Source organism: Thamnophis elegans, chromosome 2, assembly GCF_009769535.1.
Source record: "Thamnophis elegans isolate rThaEle1 chromosome 2, rThaEle1.pri, whole genome shotgun sequence".
NCBI lineage: Eukaryota > Metazoa > Chordata > Lepidosauria > Squamata > Colubridae > Thamnophis > Thamnophis elegans.
The window spans coordinates 84,062,427-84,076,295 of record NC_045542.1 but is presented as its reverse complement, the minus strand read 5'-3'; the positions used below and the strand labels follow the sequence as shown (position 1 = coordinate 84,076,295).

Here is a 13,869-nt window from a genome sequence, read left to right as displayed (position 1 = left end):
TTATGCCAAACGAAATATTGTGATACCCAAAGTCTTAGTACAGTTTGAAATATGTTATGGAATTAAATTACTTGGTAACATATTTTAAACTATGTTAACACTTTGCCAATTGCTATGAGAGACATACAACTTTTAAGGTGAAAGCACTATGATAGGCTATCTCAGGATTTTATGGTTGTAAGATAATTATTGATTCTAACTCTAATCGGATGTAATTGAAAATAAAATGTCACTATTTTGTTTGTTTTTTTAAAAATGGCAAAAATCCCAGATATGTATGGTTTCTGGCCAGAACATTATGAATTTCTATGACACTATGTTAAATAATTTTAAGTAAATATATTTATTATTTTTGAATCAATCTACTTCTGTTTCTAAAATACATTAGATTATAGATCTAGATATATTATATCTATGAATATTAGAGATAACATTTTATGCTAAATAGATCAACTTCTAAATAGGTTTATTTCTGTGTAAGAGCACAGATATTAGGCAATACAAGAATATTTAAGGTCTGAATAGAAAAACATATCATATAATTAATCTATTTGCAGATAATGTGCCTATATGACTTAGGGATCAAAACAGAAATATATCTCCATGACAGTTTGAATTACATATATTTAATTCAGTGGCAGATTTAGAAGTTCAACTTTAGTAAATCATCTGCTACATTAATTAACACTGAGAAAAATTCACAGAAAAAGCTTGAATAAATTATGGGACTTTATATCAATCCAGGTAGATTTATATACCTAGCAGTGCTTATCACAAAGAACCAGCACCAATTAAAAATATTATTGTGATTCCTTTTCCTGAAAAATAGAAAGAAAATTTAAGTTTTCTATTGAACATCTTTTGTATTCATTTCCTGGCATTTAAAACAAGTCCTTCCGAAAAGCTGTTTCTTAAAAAAAAATCCCCATTCTCTTGTCTTGTACTTATTTTTTCATAGAGCAAATAATTATTAACCCATTTTTACATCATTATCAAATATTTTGGTAATAGGTTGTATATTTATTTCATTCAATCACAAAATAATATCATTGATGCTTTATGAAAATTCTGTATTGAAAACAAAGGTTATTGGTGCAGTTTTTTTGCTAATAATAGAGTTCCCATGTTTACACAAATTTCATTTTGGATAGAAATACTGAATATGTTTTAAACATTTTAAACATCCCAAATATTATATGTAAAAACTGGAAATAGGTGGATGTTTTAATTCTTTTGGCTTTTTCTCAGGTTACTTTTCAGTTTAACTTTTTAACAAATTATTATTATCAGTTTGGGGTTGAGAAGAGGGAGGTTCTTTAGCATAAGCAATTTTTCAAAGAAACAAAATATGAGTTGTATAGAATGAATGAACAAACAACTTTTTCACCCTTTTACTTTATATCTTTGTTTCCTCTGGATATTATCTCCAGACTGAGCAAAGATAAAATGGTCAGACTGATTTTTTTTCCCTATTGGGGAAAGTTTTGGTTTTTTTAAGGAATAAAATGGATGTCTTCTCAGAAGTTCAAGATTCAGTTTTGAATCTTAAACTTCCCCTGTGGTGAGAAAATGGCCTGTGGTTTAGATATTGGTGTTTTAAAAAAGAGCTGTATCTTTCTTTTTAAACTTTCCTTATTCCAAACATTTTAAAAAAAAACAGGAATGGAAAAATTCAGGCTGCACATTCTGGGGTTATGAGGCCATAAATAGGATGGTGTAGAACTGCATGGGGTTCCTCAGATGTCACACTTCACATTCTGTAGCATTTGCTCTGGACCACCTGATCCCAGCTGATCAGGCAGGAAGTTTGGAATGGCAACTGTATCTAGGACTCCATTGTCATGGCCGCTTCAGTTCCCATTAAGGTTCAAAAGCTGCCATTCTTTTATGAAGGAGGCTTGGACCTATTGAGGTGATTCCTGCAATGACTCATGAATAAAATAGTCCTTCAATATTTTTTAGAAAATTTTCAGTTGAGAATGTTGAAATCTTGGGCTTACTCTGAAACCCTGAGTTTGAATGGGCAATAGGTTGTTAATCCCAACTCTACATCTCAGCATAACTTGTTCTATATGTAGAGTTTAGCTGCAATGATAAACAGAACAAAACAAGACTGAACAAGATTTGTTCACATCTCACACTGGGTTTGAGTCATAGTAGACTCAAATGGAACAGCTTGCCTCCAGAAGTTGTGAATGCCCCAACACTGGAAGTCTTTAAGAAGATGTTGGATAGTGATTTGTCTGAAATAGTATAGGGTTTCCTGCCTAGGCAGGGGGCTGGACTAGAAGACCTCCAAGGTCCCTTCCAACTCTGCTATTGTATTGTAGATGATTCTGCAGGTTCTCACCAGCAAGCAGGATTGAAACAAACGAGGGATATAAGAATACACAAACTTCTGAATTATTGTAGAAAAGCGAAGAAGCTGTTTTGAAATAATTCCAACCACTGCTGTGTATGAAATCTAATTTCTGTTTATGATAATATTCATGCTCCTCTTTTTCTTGCCCAGAATGTGTAAATAGCTACAGGAAAGTTTCTTTGTATTGTATTGTATTTTTATATTGTAGTAACAGATTGATCAGCTGTCATGCTGTTTTCTTTTCAGCATGTAAAAACTCAGTCCCACTATAAACTCAGATGGAAGATAATTACTGTATTGGGTCAAGTTTGTGGCAGTCTGCCATTGTTGCATCTTTGAATTCTATCCAGTAGAGTTGTTTGGATTGGTAAAATATTTACTAATAATTAGATTCTGGGGGTCAGATATTTGTAATGAATAATTTTCAGTTCAATTCCAAAATATTTTCCATATCTAGTTTGACCTTGATGAACCCCATAAGAACATATCCTATGTATATATCCAGAATTTTTCTGTTCTGGTTGCCTGATACTGGTTTCAGTTAATTCAGCCTGAGGATGCACATAAGGTGTTAAAGTATTAATAGACACTTCTATTAGAAATATCATCCATTTCAGCTAATTAAAAGATACATAGCTTGGGGATGTACTAGATCCAGGTTTTTTCATTAGAGAGCCAGTGACCTCAAAAGCAGTCATTTTCCCAATTTGGCCACAAAGATGTCAAAACAACAACAAAAGAGATTCATGCTTTGCCAATTGTATTAATATGATATTTTATGTATAGGACAGCCCTTGAAAAACCTTGAAAGAAATGACAACTTGGTTAACAATACACTAAACAGAAAATACCAAGATTTAAAGGAATTTGAGTTAATTAATTCAAAATGCTTCTACTTATATTGAATTCCTAAACAGTCTGGACCTGGCATATATTATGTTTTGTGCATTTGTAATCATAAATAGGATGAAGGGATTTATAGAACAACTAATCTGGAAGTAAACAAGAAAGGAAAAATCTGAGATCAGAAGAGATCCAGAACTTGGGGAACGATTCACCAAGAAAAATCCTAGATAGAGCTTGACACAAGTCCGAACTAATGGTTTTTCACCCAAAAGTACTAGGGCTTTTGGAAATTAGGAGTGAGATTAAGCGGCTTCTCAAGTTTCAAAACTCGGTTTGATGGCCAAGGAATAGCCATTTGCTAAACACTATTCTGCAGAAAATTTTCTGTCCAGTTTGGCAGATATTCCCTTTAGCAGTGACGCAGTAGGACCTTCCTTCCTTTCTTTCCTCGCTCCCTCTATGCATAGGCACAGTCATTGTGAATTAACATTCTCCTCTGTGAAATGTTTCAGAATGATTTCCCCTCTAAAGTAAGCAAAGTAGTTGGACTGACAAGAGGGGGGATCTGCGGTTTATCAGATTTGAGTTGCATTTAGGGACTGTTAGCTGGTTTCTATGTGGTTGCTAAGAGTTGACAAAGATTTGATGGCACATAATGGGGGGGGGGAACAATCAATGAAATAGTAGAAAAATGGTACAAAACTCAAATTCTTGGCTGCAATCTAGTAGCCATTCAGATTTCTGAAGCCTGGATATATTAAATATTCATATATTTAATGGTTGATAATATCTCATATTAGACTATGCAACCAGCAAGAAAATGTAGAATAGTCTAATGTTTTGGCAGATAGCTTATTTTTATTTTTCATTTTCTAAAAGAGAATTTGATTACATTATGTTGGTTTGAACAATAATAGCATTTGCTTCCAGTTTTTAATACCAGAACTCAGGATGGTTTAATTCCATTTGGCAGGAGGTAGCCTCTTTTCAAGTCTTTGAGGTAAAACATAATTAGATTTGTATTAAGTGTGCTTCCCAGAAAAGAATTACTTTTTAAACACCAGCATCAGAATTTAATAATGTCCAATATACTATATATAGTATATTAACTCAATCTGTCTTTGCATTGATTATTGGCTTGTTTTTATTATAAAGCCATCTGCACTTGCAATCAAAAGTATAAAACTGATGAAAAAAGAGTTTTCATTTGTCCAGATAGTGATTTCATATAAAATCAAGAGAGAGAGAGGAAGATAATTGGATGGATGGATGGATGGATGGATGGATGAGGAGGTGGGGGTGGATGGATAGATTTACTACGTTAGTACAAAATCAGTGTGGTCCATGTGTATGCAACTTTAAGAGATAAATGACAGGAAATGAAGAGCTTCACCTCCAGTGCTTACTTTCTCACTCACCATTGCTCAGGTTAGGAGCAATCCATCCCTTGGAAGAAATATGCAATTGTACAAGACATCTGAATTGACTCTGTATACAGTGTCTAAAGAGCTGCAAAGCTTAATTTAATGTAATTTAAAGTAATCAGTTCCTGTTTCTTCTTCCCATAGTGCCACCAGTGATCCGTGTCTATCCTGAAAGTCAGGCACAAGAACCAGGAGTATCAGCAAGCCTCAAATGCCATGCAGAAGGCATTCCAAATCCCAAAATGTCCTGGCTAAAGAATGGCATGGCTATCATGCCAAAATTATCCAAGCAGCTCCTTATTTTAGGTAAGGGTAAAAAGAATGTGAGATTTGACTATCATTGGCAGAGTCGCAAGGATTTTTCTTTTTCTTTTTTTTTTTTACTAATATGTGATCTTATGTCATCTAATTATGACTTTACCTTTGTGCTATTCATATGACTGGCCCTATATTGTTTGTTGATTTACTGCAGCTCTTTTTTAAATGGTTCTATGTATATTATGCACTTCTCTTTTGTTAGAGAATTAGAAGACAGTATTCAATTCTTTTTATCCATTATCAGTTGAGTGATTCTATTGCTGATCATTGCAAATTAGCCATTTTGAACAGAGTCAGTAGGGTTTTCAGCAATATACTTAAGATCAATAGAATGTTTTCACTGATGGACACACCTAGCTGTCATTTTCAGAAGTTAATAATTTTATTTGGATGGGAAACCACTAAGAAATATCTGGTTTATAAGCAATATGGGGTGGGGGGGAATCTGGAAGAACATCATAGCAAACCACTTGCATAATGGTACAAAGAAAACTGCATGGCTATGAAAGAAGGTATTATACTTCATTAGTACTTGGAAAGTAGCAACCTAAAGCAAGAAAAAGATGACATAGCATTAGAATATTACATCAAGAATCCATTCCAATATCAGCTTTGACTGATTGTGAGCAAGCATTCTTATATTAGATTTTTCTTGGTATATTTTTGTAAGGTTTTTTTTAAAAAAAAATTACCTGTACATCACTCACAAATTTACAGGATTGAGATGATTTACAAATATTGTAGGATAAAGAAAGCAAAGAATCAATGAGAGGAAGAGGATTTTCCATTGCCAGAGGTGCTGTTATAATGGAACATGGTACTTTCTCTTAGACTACCAAGAGCCCTAATATCATCCTCTAACAATTTACTTTCCTGAATACTTTCGAGCAAAGTCTGCTTATTAAGCAGTTGGGGAATTACCAGGGGGTTCAGGGATGGAGCTGTAGTATCTACAACAGATAATCTGTGGTCTGCATACTGCTTGAGGGTCAAAGATTGCCCATAAAAGGGAAAAATGAAATACAAAGTATATTTCAATCAAATTTCACCATTCCCCCACAACTGCCACTTTTATATATCACATACTCATAATCTGTAAAATACGCATATCTGTAAAAATGCCATTTTCAAAAAAAGGATTCATAGAAGTTCAGAAATGTTAACTGTATGGATGTATTTTTCACTTGTCCTTTCCTTATTCTGACATAAGATATCAGTATGGATATCTGCAGGATATCCAGAATTTTCCTTCTGTAGACCATCTCACCTCAAAAAATATTGGACAACAAAATCATTCTGAGACCGGCCAATAATCTCTTTAATTTCATCAGAGCTCTCCAGCAAATTAATGTGCTCAGGAGAGCATCCTGACAATTGCTCAGGTTCTGCAACCTTTTGCATTTCCAACTCTTTATGCATTTCTTTTGATGGTGCTGCAGCAAATGGAAGTGAACTTCATATCAACAGTGTTCGATATGAAGATACAGGTGCCTATACTTGCATTGCTAAAAATGAAGTGGGGGTAGATGAGGACATTTCATCTCTCTTCATTGAAGATTCAGCAAGAAAAACCCGTAAGTTTAATTTATATATCTACTTTCTAATTATATATCCTCATTTGATGGACTTGAGTGATTTGAACCAAATTGGATTTTGCTTGCATAAAGGACCACATACTGAGGTCTAATGATTGTCTAGTTCACATTGATCACTAGAAATAAGAAATATTTACAAAACTTGATAGTTTCTTATCTGTAGATTTTTAAGTTATGGAAATTTCTATAGTTATCATTAGTAAGGTAAAAATTCCAGAAGTCCTTGAACATAATGCTCTCAAATTCATTTCTGAAACTGTATATGGTATATGAAGAAGAATATAATCTTGAGAAACCCTCCCCAAAGACCAGTTAAAAATGGATTGATTCAGCAGATTGTCTTTGGAGATCTTTCCAAGCTATTCTTTTTGAATTGCCATCTAGCATTGGTTTTTTGCCAAAGTGCTTCAAAATTATGAAAATTGTAATTTCAATCACTTTAGGTATCAGGCTAAAGAACGTTGCATTAAATGAAATTAAATCTAAATTAATTTAATTAACTAAATCCAATAATAGTAGTTAACAGCAGCAGGGTTGCGTTAGCCTCATTTGTCTTCCCAGTAGCCTTTGCTCTTTTCAGCTCATGACTATGAGACCCATTGCCTCACTTCACATTCACTAATTAAACTACAATTCATGATTTGAAGTGTTGTCCCATTCAGGTTGGAAAGACAATAAGATATAATAAACCCTCTAGTTCATAATTATGTATCCGAAGTCATAACTTATCTGCAAAACTATGTTCTGGAATATGAAACTATGAGATACAGTATACATGGTAGAAAATAATAGTTCCAACATCTACTTTTAAGGCATTACTCAGGTTAACATTCATTTTCTTTAGATAAAAGTAACAATGGCAGTTGAAGCTATCTGTCCTATTTGGATTGCTTTTGTTACCTTCATCATTCATGCAAATTGCTAGGTGACATTGTCTGTGACAAATTCCTTAAAGGCCAATTTACGCATAACTTTAAAAAAAATACCTATTTTACAGATAAGTGTAAAAATGTATGGCATTAATTCCGGTGTGTATATCACAACAAAATCAACAGGAGAAAATTGGAATTGAATACATCTGCCTAAATAATTTGCTTTCACTGACAAACAAAATGTTGTCATCTTACGTTGGATGGCAGAATAGCTCTAAAGTCCATAGCTTGAACAGGCCAGGAGTGCATTGGCTATAAGATAGCCACTACATTAGATATTCTAGTTTACATAAAATAGTGGGATTGTGCTGAGAGGAAATACTTGTAGCAAGCTGGCCAACATGTACCAAACTAATCAAGACTGAAGAACATCTAGGTTGGGAGGATTGTATTATATCTTCCACATTTAAAAAACCATTATAGAGAGTTGAAACAAATTGTCATCACTATTACCAGGATAATATTTATTTTTGACCTATGGGGAGTTATATATAGCCTGGATATGATTGTGGTTGGTACACCTGCTCTATATGATTACAGTGAGTTGTCTCAAAGATTACCACCCTTATGCAGGCAAAAATCTTTGGTGAATGTGATGGTTCTCCTATGTACAAATACTTTGACTGGGAGGAGAGGGGGGAGGTGTCTGGAATTCTAACACAGAAATTCAAAATTGGTGAGGTTCCCTCCAACAATCTCATTTCTCTGGAAAAATGCAGTCATTTATTACAGAAATTGCTATTGTGTAAGAAAAGAACAAAATAGTATTAACGTCATTTAACTGCTACAATGAAATGTTGACATTGTTTTTTGTTTCCATTTTCTGGCTCTCCCATTTCTCTGATGCTGCAGTTGCAAACATACTGTGGCGAGAGGAAGGTACTGCAGTAACATTGTCTTGTTGTAGTGATAATGTGCTTGTCTGCTTTAATAAATCCATAAGGAACCATTCTCCACTGATCTTTCACTAGTGTTAGCAATGTTGGCCAATCTCAGTTTAAGGCACAGCCAAACCAATTGCATAATTGGAACAATATGAATACAGTAATATGCATTTTTCAAAGGGTGCCTGATATGATGGACCAGGCCAGTCTTGTCCCACCTGGACATTTTCTAGCTATATGGACTTACACTCTCAGAATTCTTCAACTACGTAGTCATTATTAAATATTCTGGGAGTTGAAATTCACCCCTCTGAAAAGCATCTAGGTTGGGAAGACTATATTAGATCTTCCACAAGTGTTTAAACATATTATCATCACTATTAGCAGAATAATATTTATTTTTGACCTATAAACTGTAGCAACCAGTCCCTGTCATTCTTGCTCCATAATTGTGTTTGTATAGATTATTTAATTAAGCCACATTCTTCAGTGCCATATTTCATCAATACCCTGTACAGGCGGGGAAAGTGGCTGCACTCATTTCTTTAAGCAAAACAGAACATTGCTTACTATCCATGTCTGCTTATTTGGTAGTTATGCATTCAGTTCTTGTACACAGCTTTAAACAATCAAACATTTTCAAGATTCAAATATTCTTTATAACATCTCACAATAGGATTGGAAGGCATCCAATCCTGGCCTTATTCCACACTATCATGCTTGAAAAATATATGAGGTTGCAAAATAAAACAGTCACTATGAAATGTTTCTTTGGAAAGCAAACATTAGGTCATTTGCAAAAAGGGAAGGGAAAGGTAGGGAAGGCAAGGAAAGGGTAGGATGGGATGGGATGGGACGGGACAGGACGGGACAGGATAGGACAGGATGGGATAGCACATGACATGACACAACATGACATGACAGGATAGGGTCATGGATGCTGACATTTCAGATTTAAAGATATTATATGAAAATACAAGCTACACATTCATCCATGTATCAAATTATAATTTTATTTATAAATGTGTATATGCATGTATGTGTGTGTGTATACACACACATACATACATACATACATACATATATACATACTAGTGGTGGGTTTCAAAAAAAATTGGAACCTCTTCTGTGGGTATGGCCTGCTTTGTGGGAGTGGCTTGCTGGCCATGTGATGGGGTGGAAGTGGCTTGGCAGTCATGTAACCGGATGGGAGTGGCTTGGCAGTCATGTGGCTGGATGGGAGTCGCTTGGCAGTCATGTGACCAGGTGGGAGTGGCCAAGACAATGTCACTGAATTCTTTGCCCCAATGGATAATCTACAAAAAGATATAAAAAAGGAAATTTATTATTTTGTGTACTTACTACTTAAATAAGATTAAAATAAATACACAAAACAATAAAAGAGTTACTTACAGAAGGAAGATGACTGTTCTTGCCAATCTTCAATATCACTGACTCCAATGAATGGCCTGCACAAAGAAGAAACACAGAAATGAACTCTTTCAGTGCATGCACTGCATTAGGATGAAACCAGCACACAAAATAATAGAAAAGGAAGATTACTGTCCTTTTGTGTGTTGAAGTCACCAACTGACCACCTTGCTCCAATGAATGGCCTGCACAAAGAGATACAGAAAAAAGACTTTAATTGCTTGCACTACTATATTAAGGATGAAACAAGCACACAAAGCAGTAAAACAGCTACTTACATAGGAAAGATGACTGTTCTAGCGGTCATACTCTGTTGCCTCTTCATCCTGTTAAATAATACTAACTACAGAAGAAATAAAACAATATTGGACTCAGTTGTGGTTGTAAACTGAGGACTACACTACAGGTAACAGAAGGGACCTCTATTTTCACCCAACAATGTACAGTGTTTTCAGAAAGGATGTCCCCCAACAAACAGGAAAGATATAGTTTTTCATCTAAGAAGTTAGATAAAGAATGAATGTCATAGGTAGAGCAATACAGATTTCTTTTTCTGAAATTTATTCCTCAGTTCAAAAAACAGGAATATATGAATTAGGTTCAGTACTTAGAACAGACCAAGTAGCTATTCAAGAGTTAGTGGTGTCAGAAGCAATGGTAAAGTAAGATATGGATTTAAAACCAGTAATATTTGGTTGGGCATTTCAAAGGGAATACAATATATATTTAATTTTACACATGTTAACAGCTGCTGGAATTAAGTTTGCACAACAGTGGAAAAACAAAGATCTGAAAATGAATAAATATTAAAATGTGCAGGAATGAATAAATTGACAATTAAAATCAAGAAGGCTTCGAATACTTTTTCATGTGAGATTTGTTTTATCAATTGCTAACTAACAGAAACAGAAATTAGAAATCTAAAAGTATGAAAGAAAACACCAATCACAGGTCTGCGACTAAAAAGCTGTTTGATTATTTTCATCTAATTTCCATGTATTTTGGTGTGCTGAAAACAAATAAAATATTGGAAAAACTCGTACACGTCATGATTTGCCACAACATCCAAAATTGTCTTCAAATTTATCAATTTTTTAAAAATTTTGGTATTTTTTTATATTATGGGTTTTTAACCAAATTTAAAGTCCAAATTACTATTAATTAATTCATATAAGTGCATTTAAGATATAAAATGCCAAAAAAATCTTAAAGGGTTTGTCCGAGTTATGTAAAAAAAGTATAGCACTGTAAATCTGATGGTCAGCTAAGCAAGTTTTAAGTCTGTGCTTCTAATGGTAGAAGGGGTTAATCTTTCCTGAAGAATCCAGTGGGAGGGAGACACAGGGCAGATAGCAGCATCTCTGGTCAGTGTAGTGGGCGTGGCCAGCACTGTGACATCTCGTGTACAGACACAGAGCTGCTCTCTCCTGCATGCCACACTTGTGCACGAATCATCATCAGTTTCTTGGTTCTAGGCTGTTCACGCTTTTTCATTGCAATCCATGTTAGCTTGTCATTCTTCAACCATTATGTTATGGCTCTGCAAAAGTGTATTAATTCGCCAGACAGTTTCTGTTTCATCTGTGGTGAATATACAGTGTTGAAGCAACAGTAGAATATTACAGACTTTGTGAAAAAAGTATACTTTGCATACTTTGGACTAAAAATTGGAGATCAAGATAAAGTTTGGGTGCCTCATAAAGTGTGCAAACGGTGTGTTGAGGACCTCCAAAACTGGTTCAAGGGTAAGAAAAAATCTTTCCGTTATGGTATTCCTATGATATGGCTAGAGCAAAAGAACCATAGTGGTGACTGTTACTTTTGTTCATATGATGCGAAAGGGTTTAATTCCAAATGGAAGCATTCCATTTTATACCCCAATCTTCACTCAGCAATTCGTCCCATCCCCCATGGCACAGATATACCAGTACCCAAGCCCCCTGCTACCTTGGAAGAGATTCCTAGCTCCGATGAAGGTAAAGTCATACCTGAACCAGATGACGAATCAAGTTCTGACTCTAAAGATGATACCACACCAAAATTGCTTTCTCAGGAGGAGATGAATGATTTGGTAAGAGACTTGAATCTTTCCAAAATGCCACTGAGTTACTTGGATCAAGGCTGAAAAGCAGGAATTTATTGTTGCCAGGAGTGTCATCTTCATGGTTCAGGCATCGTGAAAAGGAGTTCATTCCTTACTTTGCCCAGGAAGACAAGTTAGTTTATTGCATCAATGTCGAAGGTCTAATGGGTCAATTTAAAATCCAATATGATTCAGAACAATGGCGTCTTTTTATAGAATTTTCAAAAAGAAGTCTCAAAGCAGTTTTACTTCACAACGGTTTTTTACGCTTCCATACCTATAGATCATTCTGTACACTTGAGGAAACCTACAAGAACTTGGAATTGGTTCTTCATAAACTTAAATAGAAGACCATGGTTGGCAAGTGTGTGGGGACTTGAAGGTCTTGTGCATGCTGCTCGGTCAACAAGCTGGGTATACCAAATACCTTTGTTTTCTATATCTATGGAACAGTCGAGACCGACAAAATCACTGGACCAAGAAGAGTCGGCAGCCGAGGGTGCTAACAGTCGGTGAAAAGAATGTCCTCCAAGAAACTTTGGTACCTTCCCATAAAGTTCTTCTACCACCTCTCCACATAAAATTGGGATTGATGAAGCAATTTGTAAAATCACTTCCAAGAGATAGAGAATGCGTCAAATACTTGGTCACCAAGTTTCCATGATTGTCGGAGGCAAAATTGAAGGACGGTGTGTTCATCGGACCAGACATTAGAAGGCCCATAGTTGATCAAGAGTTTGTCAATACCATGACAGATCCTCAAAAAGAAGGGTGGATTGCATTTAAAGAAGTCGTACAGAAATTTTTAGGCAATAACAAAGGTCCTCACTACAAAAAGATTGTCGGAAGAATGCTGAAAGCATTTCAAGCTTTCAAACTGATGAGTTTTGAAAGTGCATTTTCTCCAGTCCCACCTTGACTACTTTCCTGAAACTTTGGGAGCTATGAGTGAGGAACAAGATGAACGATTCCACCAAGACAATAAAGAGATGGAAAGGAGATACCAGGGAAAATAGAGCATTACAATGATGGCAGACTACTGTTGGATGCTTCAGAGAGACATTCCAGATGCTACTCACAAGTGTAAATGCACCAAGAGGAGCCTCACAAGGAAGAAGAATCGAGTTTAGTGTGTGTGGGTGAGCTCATTTCAGTTCAAAAAAGAATTTTCATGAAAATATTGTAATGAAACTTTAATTTTATAAATTTATTTCCATTTATTTTGAGGAATTGCCTTATTTAACGTAGTTACCTAAATTGTCAGGAAATGTGATGTCCTATGGACAACATGGAGGTCATTTTCGGATTCAGCGCACCAAAAAACATAAAGATTACGTGGAATAACCAAAACAACTCTTGAAAATTTTTTTTTGCAGACCTGTGTTATGTAAGGAAAGATCACTAAAATGTATAAGGAAATATTATTAGTACTTGATCATTATTAATGTGTAGATAACTACGGGACATTACACACCCACAGACACAAACTATAACAGTGCCAGGAAAACACCAAAAAAATAACAATTTCCCGCCAAAAGACTGCAGATGAAACCAGTTTTTTTCCATAACCCTAAGGACAGGAAAGACAAAGCCATTGGAATAAAAACCATCAAGACATTGTGGGAAATTATAAAGGACAGTGCCAGGAAGCTCACAGAACCAGGAACCACAATTACCTAAACAACCAGGTATCACACAGAAACACACAAAATCTGGCAAAGCTGCCTTGCACCAACCTGGCCTGCCCATAGAAAAGCAAAAAAAATGTTATAAATGTTATGTGTCTCAAAGTGGCTGCTTTTCTATGGGTAGGCCAGGTTGGTGCAAGGTAGCTTTGCAAGATTTTGTGTTTATTTCTGTATTCTAGACACAATAAATAAAATTAAAAAAAAACATTAAAAGCATAAAGGAAAAAAACTGGGTCACTTACCAGTAGGCAGAATCAGCAGCTCTCCTATGCGATGGATGCAAGGAGCAGGCAGGCGACCAGGCAG

The 13,869-nt window shown here is 35.3% G+C and overlaps 1 protein-coding gene across 2 annotated transcripts in view; it reads left to right on the top strand.

Annotated features, from left to right (window-relative positions):
* The window catches only part of FSTL4 (follistatin like 4), a 454,388-nt gene that overhangs the window by 426,479 nt on the left and 14,040 nt on the right, over window positions 1-13,869 (top strand). The window contains exons 9-11 of one of the 2 annotated variants that reach the window (XM_032211287.1): window positions 4,777-4,938; window positions 6,390-6,524; window positions 8,330-8,356. In XM_032211287.1, the coding sequence (XP_032067178.1) occupies window positions 4,777-4,938; window positions 6,390-6,524; window positions 8,330-8,356 (324 nt within the window). The remainder of the gene's footprint in view (window positions 1-4,776; window positions 4,939-6,389; window positions 6,525-8,329; window positions 8,357-13,869) is intronic. The other variant, XM_032211288.1, reaches the window with a different exon arrangement.